This window comes from Choloepus didactylus, chromosome 8 (genome assembly GCF_015220235.1).
Source record: "Choloepus didactylus isolate mChoDid1 chromosome 8, mChoDid1.pri, whole genome shotgun sequence".
NCBI classification, from domain to species: domain Eukaryota; kingdom Metazoa; phylum Chordata; class Mammalia; order Pilosa; family Megalonychidae; genus Choloepus; species Choloepus didactylus.
The window spans coordinates 24,853,016-24,874,457 of NC_051314.1; the positions used below are offsets into that span (position 1 = coordinate 24,853,016).

General features: G+C 39.6%; 1 protein-coding gene across 6 annotated transcripts in view; it reads right to left on the reverse strand.

The window, feature by feature from the left end:
* Positions 1–8,090: 8,090 nt before the first annotated feature.
* Positions 8,091–21,442, reverse strand: part of TXNRD1 (thioredoxin reductase 1) — a 155,317-nt gene continuing 141,965 nt past the window's right edge. For all 6 annotated transcript variants that reach the window (XM_037848323.1, XM_037848322.1, XM_037848320.1 and 3 more), the window contains 2 exons: positions 18,496–18,630; positions 8,091–10,059 (listed from right to left, as the gene is read on the reverse strand). In XM_037848323.1, coding sequence (XP_037704251.1) covers positions 9,997–10,059; positions 18,496–18,630 — 198 coding nt within the window. In that variant the 3' untranslated portion in view covers positions 8,091–9,996. The remainder of the gene's footprint in view (positions 10,060–18,495; positions 18,631–21,442) is intronic.

Sequence of the window (21,442 nt, forward strand, 5' to 3'; positions counted from 1 at the left end):
TTTCCACAAAGCAGGAGGAAGAGTTAAAGAAGGTAGAGAGGCAAAAGGAAAAGAAAAAAAAAAGAGAGAAAACAAACAAACAAAACAACATGACAGCTAGGAAGCAGAAAAAGGAAAAATAACCTTAGATCAAAGTAGAATAAAGAGTCAGACAACATCACAAATGCCAAGAGTCTCGCACCCCTCCCCTTTGCCCCTCTCTTATCTGCATTTACCTTGGTATATTGCCTTTGTTACATTAAAGGAAGCATAATACAAAGTTTCTGTTATAGTCTCTAGTTTACGTTGATTGTATTTTTCCCCCAATACCTATTTTTAACAACTTGCAAGGTTGACATTCGTTCTCCCTTGTGAAAAAACACATTTGTACATTTTATCACAATTGTTGAACACTTGAAGTTTCACTGAATTATACAGTCCCAGCCTTTATCTTTCTTCTTTTCTTCTGGTGTCCCACATGCTCCTAACCTTCCCCTTTCAACCATATTCATAGTTATATTTGTTCAGTGTACTTACATTGCTGTGCTACCATCACCCAAATTTGTGTTCCAAACCTCCCATTCCTGTCTTTTCCTATCAGTCTGTAGTGCTCCCTTTAGTATTTCCTGTAGAGAAGGTATCTTGTTCACAAACTCTCTTAATGTCTGTTTGTCAGAGAATATTTTGAACTCTCCCTCATATTTGAAGGACAGTTTTGCCAGATATAGGATTCTTGGCTGGCGGTTTTTCTTTCAGTATCTTAAATATATCACACCACTTCCTTCTTTCCTCCATGGTTTCTGCTGAGAAATCTGCACATAGTCTTATCAAGCTTCCTTTGTATGTGATGGATCGTTTTTCTCTTGCTGCTTTCAGGATTCTCTCTTTGTCTTTGATGTCTGATAATCTGATTATTAAGTGTCTTGGCGTAGGCCTATTCAGATCTATTCTGTTTGGAGTATGCTGCACTTCTTGGATCTGTAATTTTATGTCTTTCATAAGAGGTGGGAAATTTTCATTGATTATTTCCTCTATTATTGCTTCTGCCTCTTTTCCCTTCTCTTCTCCTTCTGGGACACCAATGATACATACATTCCTGTATTTTGTTTTGTCCTTAAGTTCCTGGAGATGTTGCTCATATTTTTCCATTCTTTTCTCTATCTGTTCTTTTGTGTGTAGGCTTTAGATGCCTTGTTCTCCAGTTCTTGAGTGTTTTCTTCTGCCTCTTGAGATCTGCTGTTGTATGTTTCCATTTTGTCTTTCTTCTCTTGTGTTGTGCCTTTCATATCCAGTTGTTTTTTTGAACTTTCGATTTCTGCCTTATGTATGCCCAGTGTTTTCTTTACAGCCTTTATCTCTTTTGCCATATCTTCTCTAAACTTTTTGAATTGATTTAGTATTAGTTGTTTAAATTCCTGTACCTCAGTTGAAGTTTAAGTTTGTTCCTTTGACTGGGCAATAACTTCACTTTTCTTAGTGTAGTTTGTAGTTTTCTGTTGTCTAGGCATCTGACCTCCTAGGCCAGCCCAATCAGGTTTTCCCAGACGAGAACAAGCTCAGGTCACAGAAGGAGGAAATATTCAGTATCCGGTTTCCCTGATGGTGTGTCTTAGAGGACTGACACACCCTGTGCTTTTCTGCCCAGCAGGTGGTGCCTGTCAGCCTGTCACGGGCTGGTGTAAGGGGGTGTGGCCTGCGGCTCTCCTTCCCCAGGCTCTGGGGTCTGGTTCTGAATGGAAGACAGGTAGTAGAGCTGGGCCCCACCTCTTTCCTCTTGGGAAGATATGCCCCCTAGAGAGAGGTCATTTGCATATAAATAGATTCTTTGTTTCTCTGACTCTGCTATCTCCACCCTTGTCTGGGTCAGAGTGCTGCAAGTTTAAAATGGCTGAGGCTTTCTCTACTGCAGAGCACTGCAAGCTGAAAATAGTTGAGGCTTTCTCCACTGAGCCGTCCAGGTTGAGAGAGAGAGAAAGGGACAGAAAGCCCCCTTTCTGTGTCAGTCTACAGCCCCCAGATTCCCCCGTCGGCCAGAGATAGCACCTGATCCTTTGGGCTCCCTGTCCTGAGACAGATACATCCCCTGGCTCTCCAAGGTCAGTAGTCACCAACAGCCTCTGCCTGCTTGTTGGGGATTCGTAGTTTGTAGTGAGCAGTTAACATTAAAACCCCAGTTGGAGCTGGGCTGAGGTGTATTCGCTTGTTCAGAGAGTGCTGCTCTCTAGCACCATGAGGCTTTACAGTTCAGGCTGCCATGGGGGAGGGGGCTCTTAGCTTGGGTCCACAGTTTTTACCTTCAGATTTTGTGCTGTGATCTCAGGCATTTCTCCCATTCCAGATTGTTGCATGATGTGTGGACTTAGCAGTTGTCTCCCAGCAGTTCTTCCAGATCTTTTACTAGTTGTTCCTCATTTTTTATTAGTTACTCTGGGGAGACTAACTAACTTCCACTCCTCTCTATGCCGCCATTTTCTCCGAGCCTCCTGATACAAGTTTTTGAAGAATGTTTCTCAATTTCCAGCTGGGTAAATTTTCTAGGGTTGAATTTTGCTGCTGATTTATTTAATCAGAGATTATAGTTGTTAAATTGCACCTTCATGAAATGTACTGAAGTTTTCTTTGTAATTTCTAGAAATATTTCATGGGCATAAGAGAAAAATGTGTATTTTCTATTTGTAGGGGCAGGGTTATACATTAGATAAAGTATGGTGATTGTGTCATCCAAATTCTCAATTATTGTTTTGGTCTTTTTTCAGTGTTTTCTGAACTTGAGTCATTAAAAACTCACCTTTGCAATTATTATTATTTTTGTGCCATATCTATGTATCAGCTATAATCCTATTATATTTATTTTAAAAGGAAGCCACAATCATTTGTCCTTTCAGCTCAGTATGAATAGGGATGTAGCATAGGACCTGGCATGGTAGACTCTGAAACATTTGAGAATGAATGAATGCATGAATGAATGAATGAATAAATAATTCTCTTCCCAGGGGACACCCAGGCCTTCCCTCTCTGCCCAGAGAGGAGGCGTGCTCCCCTGACGGCCCAACCTTCACTTCAGCCTAGCTCATGCCCAGATGGGCTGGAGGCCAAGCCACTTACATCATCTCACATACCAGTGGTGACCCTTGGGCCAAACTTTGAAAAACACTGTCTCCTTGGTCTGTCAAGTTCCCAAATGGATATACTGAAAATCAACTTCTCCCCTCCTGATAACCATGATTTATCCAATTCTCCTTACATTTCTTGTCAGTTTGCCTTAAGAATTTTACTGCTGATGTTTGGTAAATGGTTTATGACTGCTAGATCTTCTTCACAGATTATACAGTTTTCATTACAAAATATCCCTCTGTGCCCATGATGCACTTTGACCTTGAATTCCACTTTATCTGATATTAACAATGCTGTCCCTGCCTTCTTTGGTTTGCAATTGCCCAATATATCTTTGTCCATCCCTGTATTTTTGGCTTATGTCTTTTTAATTTAGGTGAGTTTCTGATAGCATAAATAAGAGCATTAATTTCTTATCCAATTTGAAAGACCTTTGATGAAAGAACTCAGCATAATTGACATTGGTTTTATTGCTTTTATCTTACTTTATGTTTTGTTGTTTTTTTCAAACTAGGCTTTGCCTATTTTTTCTCTTTTGCACTTAACACTTACTGGGCCAATGTTTTAGTTCTTTCTTCTTGTTCCCTTTGAAATTAGTAAATTCTGCTTATCTGTTTAGCAAAGACTTACCTTCCCATTTTTAGCAATTACACTTCAAGTCTTTCTCTATTATCACAGAAAAATAAAACAACTATGTTCTCTACCAAAAAATGTTTGGCACCACTCCATACCTTCAACTCAGCCTGTCACCCTAAAATATGATGTTCAAGATGCCTTTACCCTATCCACTCACTTGCCCCACATCCTCAATGCTATTCTGGGTTTTGCTGAAAGAATTTAGGGTTGTATATCCAAGCTATTATTCATCTTTCCCTTAGGGCATATCAACTTGCATTCATGAATCTGCCCTAAAACTTATAACTCACGTGGCAGACTTACCCATCTAGGATTTAACTATGTATTTATGAGATTCCTTGCTCACCACTATTTCTTGAATCTTTTCACCCTCTTTTCACCCTCTTCTTTGAATCTTTGCTCTGATTCAATCTTTATTTGGCTGGAGTGTTTCTTCAAATTATTTATTCCCTTAGAAAGAGTCTATAGTTTTCTAAGTCAATTGCATGTCTGAAAACGGCTTTCTTTTGCTTTCACTTCTAAACGGTATCTCTTAAATGATTTCGGATCATAGCCTTTTCTTTCGAATGTCTCTTCCTGTCACCTCACTGTCCTGAGTTTCTAGTGTTGTGAATGAGAAGTCTAGTGCTAGTCTGCTTCTCTTTTCTTTGTAAGTAAACTTCTTTCCACCTGGAATCTTGGTAAAGATTTTCCTTATCCTTGGAAGTTCCAGAATCTATCTAGGAGTCTGTTTTTGGTGCTTTTTTTTTTTTTTTTTTACTTCAATCTTGGATTTGATGAACCATTTCAATATGAAGAGTCAAGTCTTTATTCGCTTTAGAAAAGTTTTCTTCCAGTCATCCAATAAAGTTATTAAACAACCAATTCCACGCCAGGCACTATATCAGGAGCTGGGGTTTCAGCAATGAATAAGAGACAAAAGTCCTTTTCCTTGTCATGTTTCCTTGCCTGCTCACATGGTAGACATGGCTTCCCTCAGCTTTGGGCTATTGGGGTCCTAGGTGGTGGCAAACTGGCAGGAGGTGGGTTCTAAGATGGGCCGTTTGCTCTAGTGAGCCTGACCTGGAGCTGGCAAACTGGGGGTCTGTTCCCAGCCCTCTCATTCCTCAGAATGGAAGCAGTTTGGCCCCTTGGCAACACCAGAGCCCGTGGACTGTGAGTCCTCGCTCGGGACTCAGGCAGCAGGAGGGCTTGCTGGGGAGCTCCCACAGCTCAGACCTCATTCTCACCAGGACAGGTTGGCCCCCTTGGGCAGCCCTCAGCTGGGTGATCTTTGCCACAGGCCCTGCTAGAGGCAAGCCTTCCTCCCCTGCTTCTGGACACCTTGTCTCCAGAGCACCTGGGATTCCTTCCAGGCCAACAGATAAGCCTCTTTATATACCCAGCTGGAAGTTGGGAGGGAGACCAAAATATTGTGCTGAGGCTGCCACCTTCCCACCTCCTCTTATCTCTTGGAGTCTATTTTGGAAGACTAGACTTTCGCTTGCTTTCCAATCAACCCAACTCTAAGAACAATCCCATGTACATAGGAGCTTTATATATAACTGTGGAATGAATGAAGTGTCGAGACTCGTGGATTTAATTGCTTTTCTCTGTAATATCCATCACTTCATCTTTTCTGTCAACTGCCCTTTTTCAGACTTCATCTTTTGCTTTGACTTGCAATTGCTTTCCAATTTGTATTTCCAGCCCTCCTAATTGTCACCCTTTATTCTGACCAGTTTCAGTAATAGTAGCCAAGTGTTACCATTACCATATGCTTACTATATGCCACATCATGTCCTAAGTGCTTCACATGTATTTGCACAGCCACCCCAGAGGTAAGGTGCAGTTAACATCTCCATTTTACAGGTGAGGAAACTGAGGCAGACCGTTGCTAAGCACAGGTAACTTGGCCAAGATTGTGCAGCCAACAGGTGGTAGAGGTGGGACTCAAATCTCTGCTGCCTTGGGGGTGGGAATTTAATTTGCCCAAAGCTCAGCTGCATATTAGTCTTTCAGGGCTGGTCTAGGGTGAGGCAAGTGTGGTGCCTTGGGAACAAAATTTAACCCTCTGGGTGTTTCAAGGGCTGATGCTACACTTACAGGATACTGCGAGCACATGCCTCCTTGAATTTTGTGCCTGGATGTCTTACTTGCTGCACCCTAGTCCCAGCCTTACAGCTGTGTTCTTTCTCTGTTCCCTGCTGCCCACAGAATGACCTTCTAAAGCACTGGCCTTGCATTTGGGCCCTTTACTACTCTCCTCTACCTTTCATTTTCTCTTTCCACATACTCAAGCCCCAAACCTGGACTGTATCCTTCCAGCTTATCACGTTGTGTGCCCAGAACATCCTTTTCCCACCCTCCTTTTTATGGATCTAAAACCTGCCTGTCCTTCACCAAAGAGGTTTCTCCAGGAGAGCTACACGTCTGGTGATGAGACGTATGCATATACTGGTCTCCATGCAGAGTAATTCCAAGTGCTATGGAGAAAATATAGAGTACCATGGAGTATAGGTAGAGAGAATCCTAGCTAGAGGCCTGTTCCGGTTTGCTAATGCTGCCATTATGCAAAATACCAGAAATGGATTGGCTTTTAAAAAGGGGGTTTATTTTGGTTACAAATTTACAGTCTGAAGGCCATGGAAGCGTCCAAGCTAAGGTGTCAGCACGAGTATACCTTCACCAAGGGAAGGCCAATGGTGTCCAGAAAACCTCTGTTAGCTGGGGAGGCATGTGGCTGGCATCTGCTGATCCCGGGCTGTGTTCCAGCTCCTCTCTCGGCTTCTGTGCATTCTTCAAAATGTTGCTCTTGGGAGGTTTTGTCCTCTCTCAACTTCTCCAGAGCAAACTCTGGGCTAGTATCTCAAAAGCATCAGCAAAAGTCTGCTTTCAACGGCCATCTCCAAAATGTCCCTCTCAGCTGCTCTGACGTCCTTCTGTTTGTGAGCTCTTTTATAGAACTCCAGTGATTAAATCAAGACCTACCCTGAATGAGTGGGGTCCATATCCCCATGGAAATAATCTAAACATTTCACTCACAGTTGATTCACATCTCCATGGAAACACTCAGTCAAAGGATTCCAACCTAATCAGCACTAATACATCTATTCCCACATGACTGAATCAAAGAACATGGCATTTTGGGGGACAATAATACACCAAAACTGGCACAAGGCCCATTACAGCAGTGACCTTCAGGGAAACAGGGGTGGCATCTATTTGGGGACAGAAAGCAGGTGTGGCCACAAGGGGCAAGTGAAAGCAGACATCCAAGTAGCAGGTGATGGGCTCTCTGGTCAAGACTATGGTCCTTATTTATAGGCCTTGGGAAGATCCTGAGGGCTTGAGACAAGGGAATTTTTAGCACTAAAATCATGGCTGCAGCTGGAATAAAACTGGCAGTGCAAAGAACAGTTAGGAAAAGCATTAAAATATCTCAGACAAGGCATTTATTAACTATGCACACAGCACTGCTCAATGGCATGTAAAAAAATGCTAAGTCCCCAAACTGACTCAGCTGCCTTGAAAGCTCCCATTTGTCAAAGGTGAATAGGAGGCAGTGATGGCAGGTCGCTAAGAGGCTGGGCTTTGAAGTCACAGACCTAGCTCTGGATTCAAAACTGTTGCATCACTAACTAGTTCTGAAGACATAAGCAGGTGACTCACACCTCAGGGCTGTTTCACCATCTATAAAAGAAGAGCACCTTTTTTATAGGGTTGTTGTAAGGATTAAGTAGCCAATTTGTGTCGAGTACAGTAGTGGCACATGCTGTAGTAAACACTCAAAAGTTAGCTGTTATTATTAGGACTCTGCAATTACTAAGGACAGAAAGGAAATATATTTTTGGTAAGGATTAACACAAAATAGGAATTTCTGTTTAACAATGCATAAGAAAATTAAGTGCATGTGAATGATTAATCTGAGCATGACAATCGACATTTATTAAATACTTACTATATGCCTGGCACTGCCAGGAGCCTGGGAAATAGGGATGACCGTGAACCAGTCTATATCCAAAGACTGCTCCAGTCCAGAGAAGGCAGGCTTACAGACCCTCACATGCTGCATGGGGAAATAACCAAGATATGCCATCATGTATGTGCAAGTGCTGGGTCTCCCAGAGTGAGGTTTAATGGAGTGTTATTGCCACCCTAAAGACCAGGCTGACTGGTCAAATCAGGAGATGTTGAAAAACTGAATTTGAAAAGCCAGTACCTCTGAAATGTAAACTTCAGCAGATAGATACCAACCAGGCCTCACAGCACCACTGAGGCTTACTCAGCAGCTGGTTCTTCATTATGAAACCTTTTCTGAAGTCGATTTGGTACTCATGCAAAGAGTCCCCAGGCATCATTTAATAAGAAGGGACACAGGATGATATTAATACCTTTTAATGTTTCACATTGTTTTTCAGAAGAATTGTAACAAAAATACATAGAATTTAGTATAAGTTTCAGTACACTGGCAATTATAGAATCTAAACAGGACAAGTCTAAAGACTATAATCCTTTTTTTTTTAAACCGTAAGTGGAAGTGAAACATTTTATCCCAGTAAGAAAGAGAATCACAACATGATTAGGCACAATCATCTCACACTACCCCTTGTTCTAATTTCAGGGATTGGCAGCCTTGGTAGAAAAAATAATTTAAAAAAATAAATAAAACTTAACGCAGTCAACTGCCTTGATTCCCTTCTACTTTTATCTTTTCCCCATTTTCTTCACATAACCAAACGAGAGGAGGAAGCAAGGCAGAGCCTTGTGGGACAGGGCCAGGTGCTCTGCTGACTAAACACCAGGCAGATGCATGAGTTCCTGAAGTGGCCCAGAAATGTACTTTGAAACAACCACTCAGTGACATGGCTGAGAAATGGGGGGTTGAGGTGAGAGAGGATGGTGGGAGCCTGATATCCACAGCACATATTCAAAACTGAACGTATACAGTGAGAAAAGACAGCCTAAAAATAATCCTTAGTGAGGACATTTACACAAATGTATAACACTAAGGGGTTAATACCTCTGCAATAATACAAGTTGGAATGCTAATAGTGCATAAACACATCTACCAAAAATTCTTCCAGGTATAGTTGTTTACTTAACAGAAACAATAAAAATCGTTTGGTTTTTAAATGAAAATCCTTCACATCCACGTGTGTTAAAAAAAATAATAACTTCTGATACTAACAACTTCCTTAACAAAATAATTACGACAAAAGATTAAATCCTAAGTATGGAAAACAACTATTTTCCTGTGAAAGTGGTTCTTAGGAAGGGATAAATACATAACACACATGAAAAAGCTGTGACATTCTGTGCTTTTAGCTTAAAGCTATCAAAAAACAGTTTTGGACAAGTTTTCCAATATAAAAGAATTCAGTTCACTTAGACTAACTCACGATGAACTAAACAATGTAAGACATTTACTCTTTTACCCCATTTGAGGTATAATCTGCCTCCATGATGAATAATGGTGGAAATCACAGATTACCAAGTGAACATGTTCTATACGGCTCTACCTTTGCAATGGAGTATTGATTCAAATAGGTAATCATTTCCCTTCCTAACAGAACTTAAAATCATCATCATCATCATCAGTGATGTCGCTAATGGGGACAAACTTGGGCTGGGGCCAATAATAGATTTACTTTTTTGGGGACAAATAACTCATTAAAAGAGACATTGCTAACCAGGGTTACTAAAGTGAAAAGTATATTTGAATTCTGGGAAGCACATAGGAGAACAGAACTCCTTCATGGGATGAGCCTATGTAACCCCCCCAAGTGAACCCAAAGCACTCCCTACATGCAACAAGTTTCCTTATTTGGATGCTCTAGCCAGAACTTGCTTTTGGATAAAAATTGACTGCTGACATTTTTCATCTCTATTATCATTAATACCATTGAGAAAAAAGAAAAAATAATCAATTTCAGAAAGCTTAACAATGAGAGTAAAGTAAACCACACAAAGGAAAGATCATGCTAAAACTGACTCGACAGCTGTTCCATCACTGCCCACCCCCACGGGCTTGAGGCCGGTGACATCATGGACGCATCCCAAAGATGCACTGCCAAACATCAGTTTCAAGTCCATTAAGGTGACCCCGGTGTGATGCTGACTTCCTTCTATTCACCACCTCCTACCCAGGAGATCCAAGGGGACCTTGGATGGCGGTAAGGGGCCAAGAGCCCAACAAACTTCCTGAAAACTTCCCCTTGGATTTGGGCAAGGAAACAAATCAGTGGCTGGGAGTCTTGGCAACAGCACCCACACCAGGGCTTAACCTCAGCAGCCAGTCTGGAGGATGCTTCCCCCAGAGCGTTTGGTCACCGACAGGGTTGTGAATATCTGCAGAGGAGGAGAAAGCACAACATTTTCAAAAACCTGAGAGAAGTTTAGAGAACACCTTACATATTAAGATTGATTCAGGTGATTATTTAAATGACTAAAACAGAGAATTAATATGACCAAGGATATTTTCTATATCCTCTACAGATATAAAAGGTAAAAAAAAATGTTTTAAAACCAAGGTGAAAGAGAAAAAAATTAGGTTACATCTAATGAAGTACTTTATTAGCAGAAATGTGATTACAATACTGTATATTTCTGCAATTCACCCATGCAGATAACATAGCTCTAACTCTTCCATTTTTCATAATATTCAATGACTACTGAATATATATGTTAGGAATTACATATCCAGGCTTCTTTTGCTGGCCATCCAGTCTATTCCCGATAGTTTTGCAATGTTCTGCTATTTGTAATGCGCTACTATGACATTCCAGCATATCGCTACACACACAGAACCAGAAGTACAACTGCTAGGTTGGAGAGCAGCTACAACTTACTGGATTTCCAAGGTGCCTGTGCCAGCTGGTACTCTCGTTTTCAATGACTAATGAGTTCTTGTTTCACACACTTGCAAACATTTAGTGGTTGTGGACTCTTTAGAGCTGTAGCAGCTTTAGACAGCTTCTATTTGCTACTGCTCAACATTACCTATACATAAAAGGAATGGTTTTCAAACTAACTAACCAACACCTGTTAACACTGATTAAAATGCACAGGAATGATAACGATTCTAATTTAGCAGATCTAGGGTACAGCCCAGGAATCTCATTTCAGCAAAAATGCATTAACTGTGGCTCCCAAAAAGACATGCTCAAGTCCTAACCCCTGGTCCTATAAATGTGACCTTACTTGGAAATAGGGTCTTTGAAGATGTTAGGTTGAGATGAGGCTGAACTGGACTAGGGTGGGCCCTAATCCAATATGATGGTGATCGTCTAAGAAAGGGAGAATTGGACACAGAGGGGAGAACACCATGCAACAACTGAGGCAGAGACTGATGTCCAAGGAGTGCCGGTAACCCAGCAGAAGCTAGTAAAAGGCAAGGAAGTATTCTCCCCTACAGATTTCTGCCTTCTAGCCTCCAGAACTGTGAGGTGATACACTTCTGCTGTTTAAGCCATCCAACAGTTTGTGTGCTTCATTAAGGCAGCCCTGGCAAACTAAGATAAGTCCTAAGTGATTCTAATGCAGACTGTCTATAGACTACATACTGGAATTTCTTGATAGAATATCACTGTAGGCAAAATCAAAAGCCCAGAAGTCTACTGCATGGTAAACTAATGATCAATTACTTATCTTTGCAGTTTCACCAAACAGGAAACCCACAGAAAAGATTTTCTAAAAATACTTCTACATTAAAAAACTGATTTCTATTCCTGGCCATGATGGAGTAATTGGGACCACATTATCTCTCCACTTTAAACCAGAAAACTGGACAAAATATATGAAAAAACTATTTTAGACACTGGACAAGAGGCAGTACACTATGATTCCCCAAAGAAGGGAAAGAAACAAGGTGAGTCTTCAACAGGCCTGGCTTTCTACCTGGAGGCATATACCAGACCATGAAGCAGGGAGGGAAAAGCTAAGGAATACATACACATCTCACTGACCTGAGACAAACTGGAGAGTAGGGAGGCTGAGGAGGCAGGAATTTGCGGGTCCGCATACCTGAAGGAGAGAGCCACCCAGAAGAGCTCCAGAAATCTGCATACAGGTACCTCTAGAGTCTCTTTGGCTGAATTCTAAGCTGCGCTTGCTGAGGAGTCAGGACCCCGAGGCCAGGAAAGCACAGGCCCCAGGGAGCTGTAAGCAGAACTAGCAGAGCACACACAGGATTGGGAGATGTTCCAGTTCCAACCAACTAGAGTCAAGAGCCTCACTGAGCATCAGCAGCAGCACTCAGCAGAGACCCCAGACAGCCATGCCTGAGGAGCAGGGCCAAACACCACCAGCCCTGGAGTCAAGGCTACTCAAGACCACTCTAAAAAAGCTTAGAAACAAGTTTCAAAAGGAGCAAATTGATCAGCAAGGAAATTAACTGTATGCCACAAAAAAACTTGGTACTTTTTAAAGGAAGACAACAAAACTCAGGTGTTCAGCACAAATTCAAAGTATGGAAAGAAAAAAAAATCTGTCAACCTAGAATTCTATAGCCCAAAAAAAATTCTTCTAAGACTGCAAAATAAAAACATTTTCAGAAAAATAAAATCTGAGGTGATGATGGCACCTTATCCTACAAAAGGAAACAGTCCAATATCACTCACCTGCCAGTGCTCTGCCCTTGAGAACCCCGCCTTCCCTTACACTAGAGGCATGCCCTCCTCCTGCCACACTGAGCTTTGGATCTCTGGCTCACTGTTCCGGTTTTGTAAATCACCCCCTTTATTCTTAACCTTTTCTATTGGTTCTTTCTTCTTAGCTTTTAAAAAGGCGCTAATTGAGTTCATCTTAAAACAACTTTCCCTCAATCTTAGGGTCACCTCTATTACCAACCTCTCTGGTCCTCTTCACAGCCAAAATCCTGAGCTGTTTCTATTTATGGTCTATTTTTATTCCTCATTCCATTGAAATCTGCCTTTCGTCTTTCATCCATCCCACTATTTCACTGCCAACACTCCTTTAGTTCATTAGTAAATAACTTTCTGATTGCCAAATCCAGAGAGCACGTTTCCATTTTCATTTTATACAACCCCTCAGCAGCATTTCTTGTTGTTGATCTCACCTCCCTTTTAAACAAGAGAGCACCCTTTCCTGTTCGCTTCCCATGTGTATCTTCCCATTTTCTTTGCTGTATTTTTCCAGCTGCCTTAAATGTAGTGTGCCATGGCATAGAGGTATGCCGAAATACTGATTTCTCCCAGCCCTTGGGGTGGTTGCAACCCCCTGGACTAGCTGTCCTTAACCCAATGTGCTGCCCAAATATTACCACTGCCCATATTCTCTCCCTTTTAGATACTCTCATAGTGGTCTCATTCAGTCAACTACTCCCTGTTGATAGATGAGTTCTCAATCTCTCCAGCCACTGTGTCTCTCCTGAACCATACACCAACAAGACCTAACAAACACCGCTTCTTAGCCGATACTTCAAACTAAGCAAGTCATAGGGAACCCTTTACCTTCTCTCTATTCCTCTTCCTTCCTGTGAGTGGCATCACCACCATCTAGCTGCCCAGAACACACATTTAGAATTAATTCTTCTATCTCCTTTACTGCTGACATGTAATCAATAATTAAGTCATATTTATTTTGTGTCTTTTTCTGCCAAATCCAGACTCCCCTAATCTTAACCCTAATACTACCTTATTTCATGTCTTAAATCCTTTGACTCAACTACTGTGATAGGCTCCTTTGACTTACACAGATCAAAGCAACAGGAACCAGCATTAAAGAAATTTTTGAACAAAAGGGAAAAACACTATAGTGTAAAAGGAGAAAATACTGAAAAAAGCCCTTGGTCTATTTTTTTAGCCCTAGAGCTTAGCCTGAACAGCAGTGACAGTCTTTTTTCCTCCTTTAAACCAATACACCACCAGTACCTCAAAAAATTCAGACCCAAGTACTAATGACTAGTAGCTTCAACATTTAAAATATGAACCCAGAAGAAAATACACAATTCACATTCAAAAATTAATAATAATAATTGTAAGAAAGGAGATTCATCCTTGTGAGCAAAGCTATATAAAATCCTTGAAATAATTATACTTTTTACACTTTTTATAATTATAGGAAAAATATATTTACACCAAATTTTGAAACATTTTCATTAGTGCTCTTAAATTCAATGCTGATGAATTGTACTAATTTACAATGTCATCAGTAGTACAATTCATGAAAAGCAATAAAACTCCTTTGTTTAAAAAATTTATGGCTGTGGACACAAGAGGACAATAAGCAGTAATGAAAATAAGCTGTGTTAGGATGATAATATTATGGGCAACTTAAAATATCAAACATACTTTCATTTCTATTTTTAAAAAGGAAGAAAAATAAAGAGCCAGAGAATATATTTATAAAAATTTCAGATTTATGAATTTTTCCAGCTTAAGTAAGTTCTGCTTCTCAGAAATTAATATAGAAAACAGAATGTATAAATTTGGATAAAAAATTAAATTTATCAAAAATGAAAGCAGCTAGCAAAGAGTTCTTATCTATTTCTCTTATTCCGATGAAGTACATTCATATTTAAAAGATGGGGGAAACCAAACTGCCATTGTTAATCAGACTAAATGAAATATTTTACAAAGTTTTCATTTGCAGCTGCTTTAGAATTTTCAAAAAAAAAACACACATTTTAAAAAAAGAGCATGCAGGCTGCACTTTTATCTTCTCATCTCCTAATACATGGAGCATTTACGATAGGTCAAGAGCACTGAATGCTTTCACCTCATATAGTCATCTCTGAGCCAACACCAACCAGCCTCACAAGCCTCTCTTCTTAAGACTGTCATTATTACATGGACTATTAAAAAGAAGTGGAAAAAAAACTTTTGATGTTCAGCACTAAAAATTCATTCTAAAGACATTTCAAAGGGGTCTTTTCAAATGTTTTTTCCTCTCAAGCTATTATGTTCCCCCTACAAACAACTTGATTAGTTGAAATTACAACTCCAAATTATGGGTAATCAGTTCTCTATTTCAATTATTGCTGCTCAGATGTCCAGAATAAATTATCACCGTACTATCTCCTCACTGAATAATGCTAATGTATTACTGTGTTCCAGGCTTTAAGATTCCCTCTCATATCTATACCAAAACAAGAGTAGTCTCTCCTCATCTTAGATCAATTCCAGCAGGAAACCCTTTGGAAATTATTTTGCTCCAAAGACCAAAGTCTCAACAGAGGAATTTGTCAACTTCTGTGAACAAATACTCCTCAGAGCCACAGACTGCTCTCAATTGCTCAATTCATTTTACCAAATTGATACAAACTAGTTCATTCAATGATTCATTCCAGAAGCCAACCACAGTTGATGCAGGAGCCCCAGCTATTTCTGAACACTGTTTCTAATCCATCCAATGGACTGACATTTATGAAATTCAATAAAAATTTACTAGAAAAATGAAATTTAAAAAGACATGCAAAATACAACCCCAATTTTTATTTCTAGATCAGACACTGTCAAATTACTTCTAAAGTTTCTAATTTGGGACCAGAAACAGTCTGTGGATCACATATTGAGTGGTACCCTTCTACAGTATATGGCTGGACACTAAAAAAAAACAGCAGGTGAGGCAGCAAATCCAATTACAATCCAAGCCAGAACCCAGCACTTGGCACAGAGAAGTCCCTAAAAATTTCCTATCAAATTTTACTTTGATTCCACCAAAAATGTTTTCATAGTTGAATCAGGAAGCCTTTCAAAATCTAGTTTCAAGCAAGTATTTTACAACAATGGAGGGGGGAAAAATTATCTGAAGAGCTTTTTCACCCCCATTGAAAATACCGTGATGACCTTTTAAGACAAGCTACCTTTTCTACCATGAAAGACCCTGGGGAAAAAAGTAGCTAACAGAGGCAGTTATTGATCATCTACTAAAGGTTGGGAACTCTGAGATGCTTTATGCACAGCATTTCTAATCCACCCTATGGAGTTAAGACATATTATCCCTATTTTATTTAATGTGGAGACTAAGCTTCTGAAAACTTGAGTGATATGACCAGGTTTCACTGTTAAGAATTTGCTGAGTGAGACTATAACCGAGATCTGTGTCTCCAATATACACTTGTGCTACCACCAAGAAATCACTTCCAATCTTTTAATTCTATGCCAAAGACTGCAGGAAGGTCTGTAGAAGTGGAATATCATTTGTACAGTGTGATGCTCTGGAGCCAAACTACCTGGGTTTGAATCCCGGTTCTGCCACTTCCAAAATGGGTAACTGTAGGCAAGTTACTCAAACTCTCTGCCCTCAAGTTATTTTCCTTATCTGTCAAATAATGCTACTCCCGCCTCCTTTATGGTGTTCTTCTAAGGACAAAGTTAATACGTGGAAAGCAGAGTGCCTGGCGCACACAGTAAGACCTCATACATGTCAGCACTATTTCCTTGTTTCTCCCCTCGAACTAGTTCTATGATACTTCCTTGAACGTGAACCATTCTCAAATCTTCCCCTTTTACATTTCCAATCAGTGGGCAAGTACTATCAAGTCTGTCTCCTAATTCTCTCTCAAATACATCAACTTCTCTTGAGTTCCACTGCCACTACACCAGTTTGGGGTATCACCATCATCTCTCTCTTGTCTGCTGTAACACCTAAGTAACTGGATTTGCATCCTGATTTGCCTCCCTTGGTGCATTTTCCACACTGTAGCCAGAGTGGTTTCTCTGGACAACATACCTGATCATGTTACTCCCCTGCTTTACACCTTTCAGTGAAATCCCAAAGCTCCAAGGATAAAGTAAAAATATCTTCCGGCCTATTTCTCCAGCACAATTTTTTTTTTACCTCTCTCTAAATTATTCAAGCCGCAGCAATATTGAGGGTCTTTCAGTTCCTTTTGTATAGCATTCCCTCTTACTGGCTAATTCCAATTGATTCTTCTAATTTTAGGCAAAAACTCACTCTTTCCTGAATCACTTTGCCCAGGATCACCACCCCAAAGACCGTGGAGGTGCCACTCGGATATCCCCAGCACTTCATATTTACCACGATCCTACAATGCATCACGCTGCACTGTAACAGGCACCTCACTCATCTGCCTCCCCAGCTCCTGAGCTCATCTTAAATCACTGCTGCAACCTCAGTGGCTGGTACGGTGCTATGCACACAGTGCACAACAAACACATTCACAGAGTGAAGTACCACCCAATTTTTATCTCATTTGTCAGCAGCTTAAAAAAAAAAATCCACTGATTACCAAAACACTGGAATAGTCAGCCTCTGAGCTTCAGAGTCATAAGAGAATCAATAGATGGAGATGCACAGTGGCAAATGACAGAAGAAGTTCCCAAGTGCTTCAGGTATGCCAGAACTTTGGCTGACTTTCCAGCGGGCAGGAGCTACAAGATGTTGTGCCTCTTCACCATACATTTCTGGCTATTGGAAGTGATCCTGGCCAGATGTTGCAGTACTCTAACTACTACTGGGTCACAATACAACTTCCAAGATTACATGGTAGGAGTTAAGCAAGTAGCAGTTTTTCTTTCAACCAGTCCACTGAGAGCTAATTCAGACAAAAATCTATAACTCTTATATGCAAGATGGGAAATTATCTTTTCATTTGTCCATATCTGGGATGATTGTTGTAGCTTGTAAATAACATGGATTAACATCTGAAGTTTTAAACACAACCACTAAGTGCTTTTGAAAAAAACTGAATTGGCTTCCTCCCCATGCAAGTAGTCTTGGTCATTACACTGAATAAAAGATAAATCACACATTCTTTAAGAGCTTCAACGTAGATGCTTCAATTTTTACGTTACAGTTTTTTAAAGCTCAGCTTTATTTTCTGCACAAGAATAGCAGCAGCCTTGATTTCTAAACACGTTACTATTTTATGCTTCCATCCTAACCAGCTGTATAGTAATATAGAGGACACAAACCCTAAACACAGAGAAGAGAAGGTGGAACTAAAGGAAGCAAATACATTTTTTTTCAGATCTTGAAGCTGACATTTGTTGCACCAGGCAATCAAGACAAGAGCCAAGTAGTTAACAAGTTGTTCAACGAAATCCGGTGTGAATGTGCACATGTGTGTGTATGTGTGTTTTGAAGCACAATGTATACCCCTGGAAACCACTGACTAGGGTATCAAAATAATATCTGGAATTTTCAACTCCATATACACGTTTGTGTAATATGAGATGTCTCCTCCTAACCTGTATTTCTAACATAGATGCATTTTTGGTTTACCACCTATGTACAGAGTATCATGACAGTCAACTCTTGGATGATCACTGACAAGAGTGAAGAAACACTAATGCCCAGAAACCAAGGATGTCAATTTCCAGTTCTACTGTCATTTGCTGGATGTTTTAAAAGCATCACTTTCAAATCTAATTCTTTGATACCAAAAGCCATAGAGGCTGAAAGCATCATTTAGTCTGGAGGTAGCTCAGGGATAACTAGGATTGAAGCTCTTTCTGGGTCTGAATGGAATTATTAACCAATTGCCATGAAAATAATTTAGGAGATGTGATAAATTTTAAGATACATTGCTATGAATCATACTCATCATTTTTACATTTAATAGCCTTACAGAAGTGTATAGTTCACTCTGGAAGCAATATATATTTGAAAGAGGAAAAATCATTTCTAGAGACAATGCTTTATTTTGAGATATTCTCAATAACTGATAACCTATAAGGAAACACAGAAGTAGCTCATGTTCAGCAGAAAGAAGGCTAGATTCAGAGCCCTAGGTATGCCATTTAGCAGACAGGTGAAGAGCATTTACTAAACAGAGCTGTGAAAGAGCTGGTAACCCACCTCTGCACAGACAGGGTGGATTCCGATTGTGCTATCCAGCTGCTTTTTGGTCATGCCACACTTCAGCGCAGCTGCAAAACCCTGTGTAACTTCTCCAGCATTTGGACCCAGTACATGGAAGCCCACAACACGTTCCTAAGATAAAAAAGAAAATAACATAATTAAGATGATTTTTTTTCTCCCTACATAGCCTGGAATATTTCTCCAGTTGGGATTTTAAAAAGCACATCTCAAAGATAGCTAAAAAGAGAAGCCACTAAAGTTGCTTAGAAAAAGACCCACCACCACCACACCTGGGCCAATACAGAGAGCCTGGTGTTCAACTTAAGCAAAAAGGAAGAGACAAAAGCCTGCTACAAGTGCTGATGAGGAAAACCATGAAAGCAAAAATGTTCACAGCCTGTTAAGCAACAAAGTGTTCTGGAAAACAGGTCTTCGTGTCCTCTATTTGGTTGTCTCAAAGCTCCAGGTAAACTATCTGTGATAGTTCTAATGCTTGAAGAGCAGCCATTCAAAAATTTTTACAAAAATCATTTTAGATAAGATTTTGGGAATTGACAGTACAATTAAACTGTTAAGACCCTTGCAACTGGAAACCATTTTTTAAAGCAAAAGGAAAGTATTTGGCAAGTCTGAAATACCTGTGTGTGTGAAATTATTTTGGATAAATTCTAAATCCCAAACTCAGATTCTGTCAAGGGCAGAGAAATCTGCTGCATTATGCTGTTGGGTTGACCGACTTTCACAGCAGGCTCTGAATGAGCTAGATTATCTAGTCCAATGTCCTCATATCAGGTGAGGCAACTCAGGCTGCGGGCTGCAGAGCCTTGTTTAAAATTCAATCACTCAATGGAAAACAATCAGGCAGGTCATTCAGCTGCCAAAGTACTGTGATATATTCCATTTTGGACTCTTACATTATTCACTCCAGCAATCAGGGGTTAAGGGTACGGTTAAATAAATTAAAGTAGATCTGTAGGATGAACTACTACAAATCATCTACATTTGATTTAAATGTAATAATACGGAAAGATCTAAAAAAAAAATGAGATAAAACAAGTTGCAGAATGTTATGTACTGAGGATGCCACTCAAACCACAAAATACTATATAAAGTCCATGGATACATAAATAGGTGACACACATATAAAAATATGAATAGCAGAGTCATTCCAACTTTAAAACAGTATTGCCTCTGGTGGGCGGGAAGCAGTGAAGTGAATAGGGTTGAAAAGGAGGAATATGCAAGATACAACAGCCTAAAATGATGGTTAATAGCACAGAAGCAACATTGCCTGTGATAGAATTCCAGCTGTACCATTAACTAGGCAAGTAATTTGGGCACAATTACTTCCAGATGCTTCAGTTTTCTCATCCATAAAATGGAGATGCAATAGCAAATATCTTGTGATTGTGTAAGGATTAAATAAGTTAATATATGCAGACCTCTAAGTAGTGTCTGGCACATAGTAAGTAAATGTAATGAATAATGTATGCTATTATAAACTGCATCGGTGATGTTTTATTTCTTACAGGACAAAAGCTCTGAAGCAAATATGACAAAGTGTTAACATTCATTGAATCCCTATCTTTCTGTATATTTTAAATATTTATTTTAAAGAATAAAAAAAAGGACACAAAAGGAATAAAAGCCTTGCTTATAATAAGCATTCTAAGTACTATTTAAAACCAAGGACATTTAGACACCGTGAAGCCAAGTGATTGACTCAAAACGAAGAATGCTTTTGCACCAGATTGCTCATGACAAAAGAATGACAAGTATTTATGTTCTCTACTATCTTTGTCTATGAAAATAATTAAAAAGAGTAATATTGCCCTACTTATGACCTCAACTATTTTCATTAAGATGGGATTATTGGTAGTGACAATTATTTTTCTCCTTATATAAGCAATGCCATTTGTTTTAACAAATGACAGAAAACAGTGAGAAAAGGACAAAAAAACCTGTATATGGTAAAATGGATTTGTTTGGTATGAAGAAAACTGTTCAGGCTTCATTGATTGCTACCTATCTCCCATCTAGAGGTAGGTAACAGATTGCCAAGGAGGACATCTGACTTTTTCCTTTTGTCTACACCAGAATGATAACTAATACATAGTAACACAAATGAACCTTTAATCCTTTAATAAAACTGTCTGCCAAGAAAACAAAAGTCTACATAAAACCATTCTTTGAGTAACCTATATAGCTCACTATGGGTGGGTTATACTAGTATGTTAATTTATTAAATCATCTATGATGGTCTTTTTTCAGAGGATCCAGGAAAGTTTTTACTAAAACTCTAGGTTCTGCAAAAAGCAACCTGCAGCTCAGCCACTGTCTAGAGCAGTAGTTTCTCAAATGGGGTCACATGGCTTGATTATACTGAAATCCCAAGATAAAAAAAATTAAAGAGTTTAGGCTTCTAACATATGGGTTCTTTACCATTTATATTTTTACTGACAGTAATTTTTTAAAAATAAAGAACCTGGAGGTAATGTCCCAGCTAAGTTAAAAATACCAGTTCTCTTCAGATTTGATATAAAACTTAAAAGTGTACATATGAACACAGATGTATCCTAGGTTATAATGTAAAGTGTATATCTTACTGTGTTGGCAGCAGTCAGAAAAGTTTGAAAAACAATGACTTATTCAATCCTTTATTTCATAGTAAAGGAACAAACTCTGAGGTCAAGAAGTTTGCCCACAGACCTTCAGTTACCAGCTGTTACATGTAATCGTATATCAGAATCCAATTAAGAGCTTTTCCTACTACAACTTGTGTCAGCTGCATAGGACACAAACTTGTATTACTCATGTTTTTTTGTTGTTCATCACTTTAAGATAGTGGATGACTTCATTTCCCCCCTTTTATAAACATTAACACATACAGCTGTCAAGCTGTCCCTTTGGTTCAATCACTCAGTAGTTTTGACTGCCTACCTAG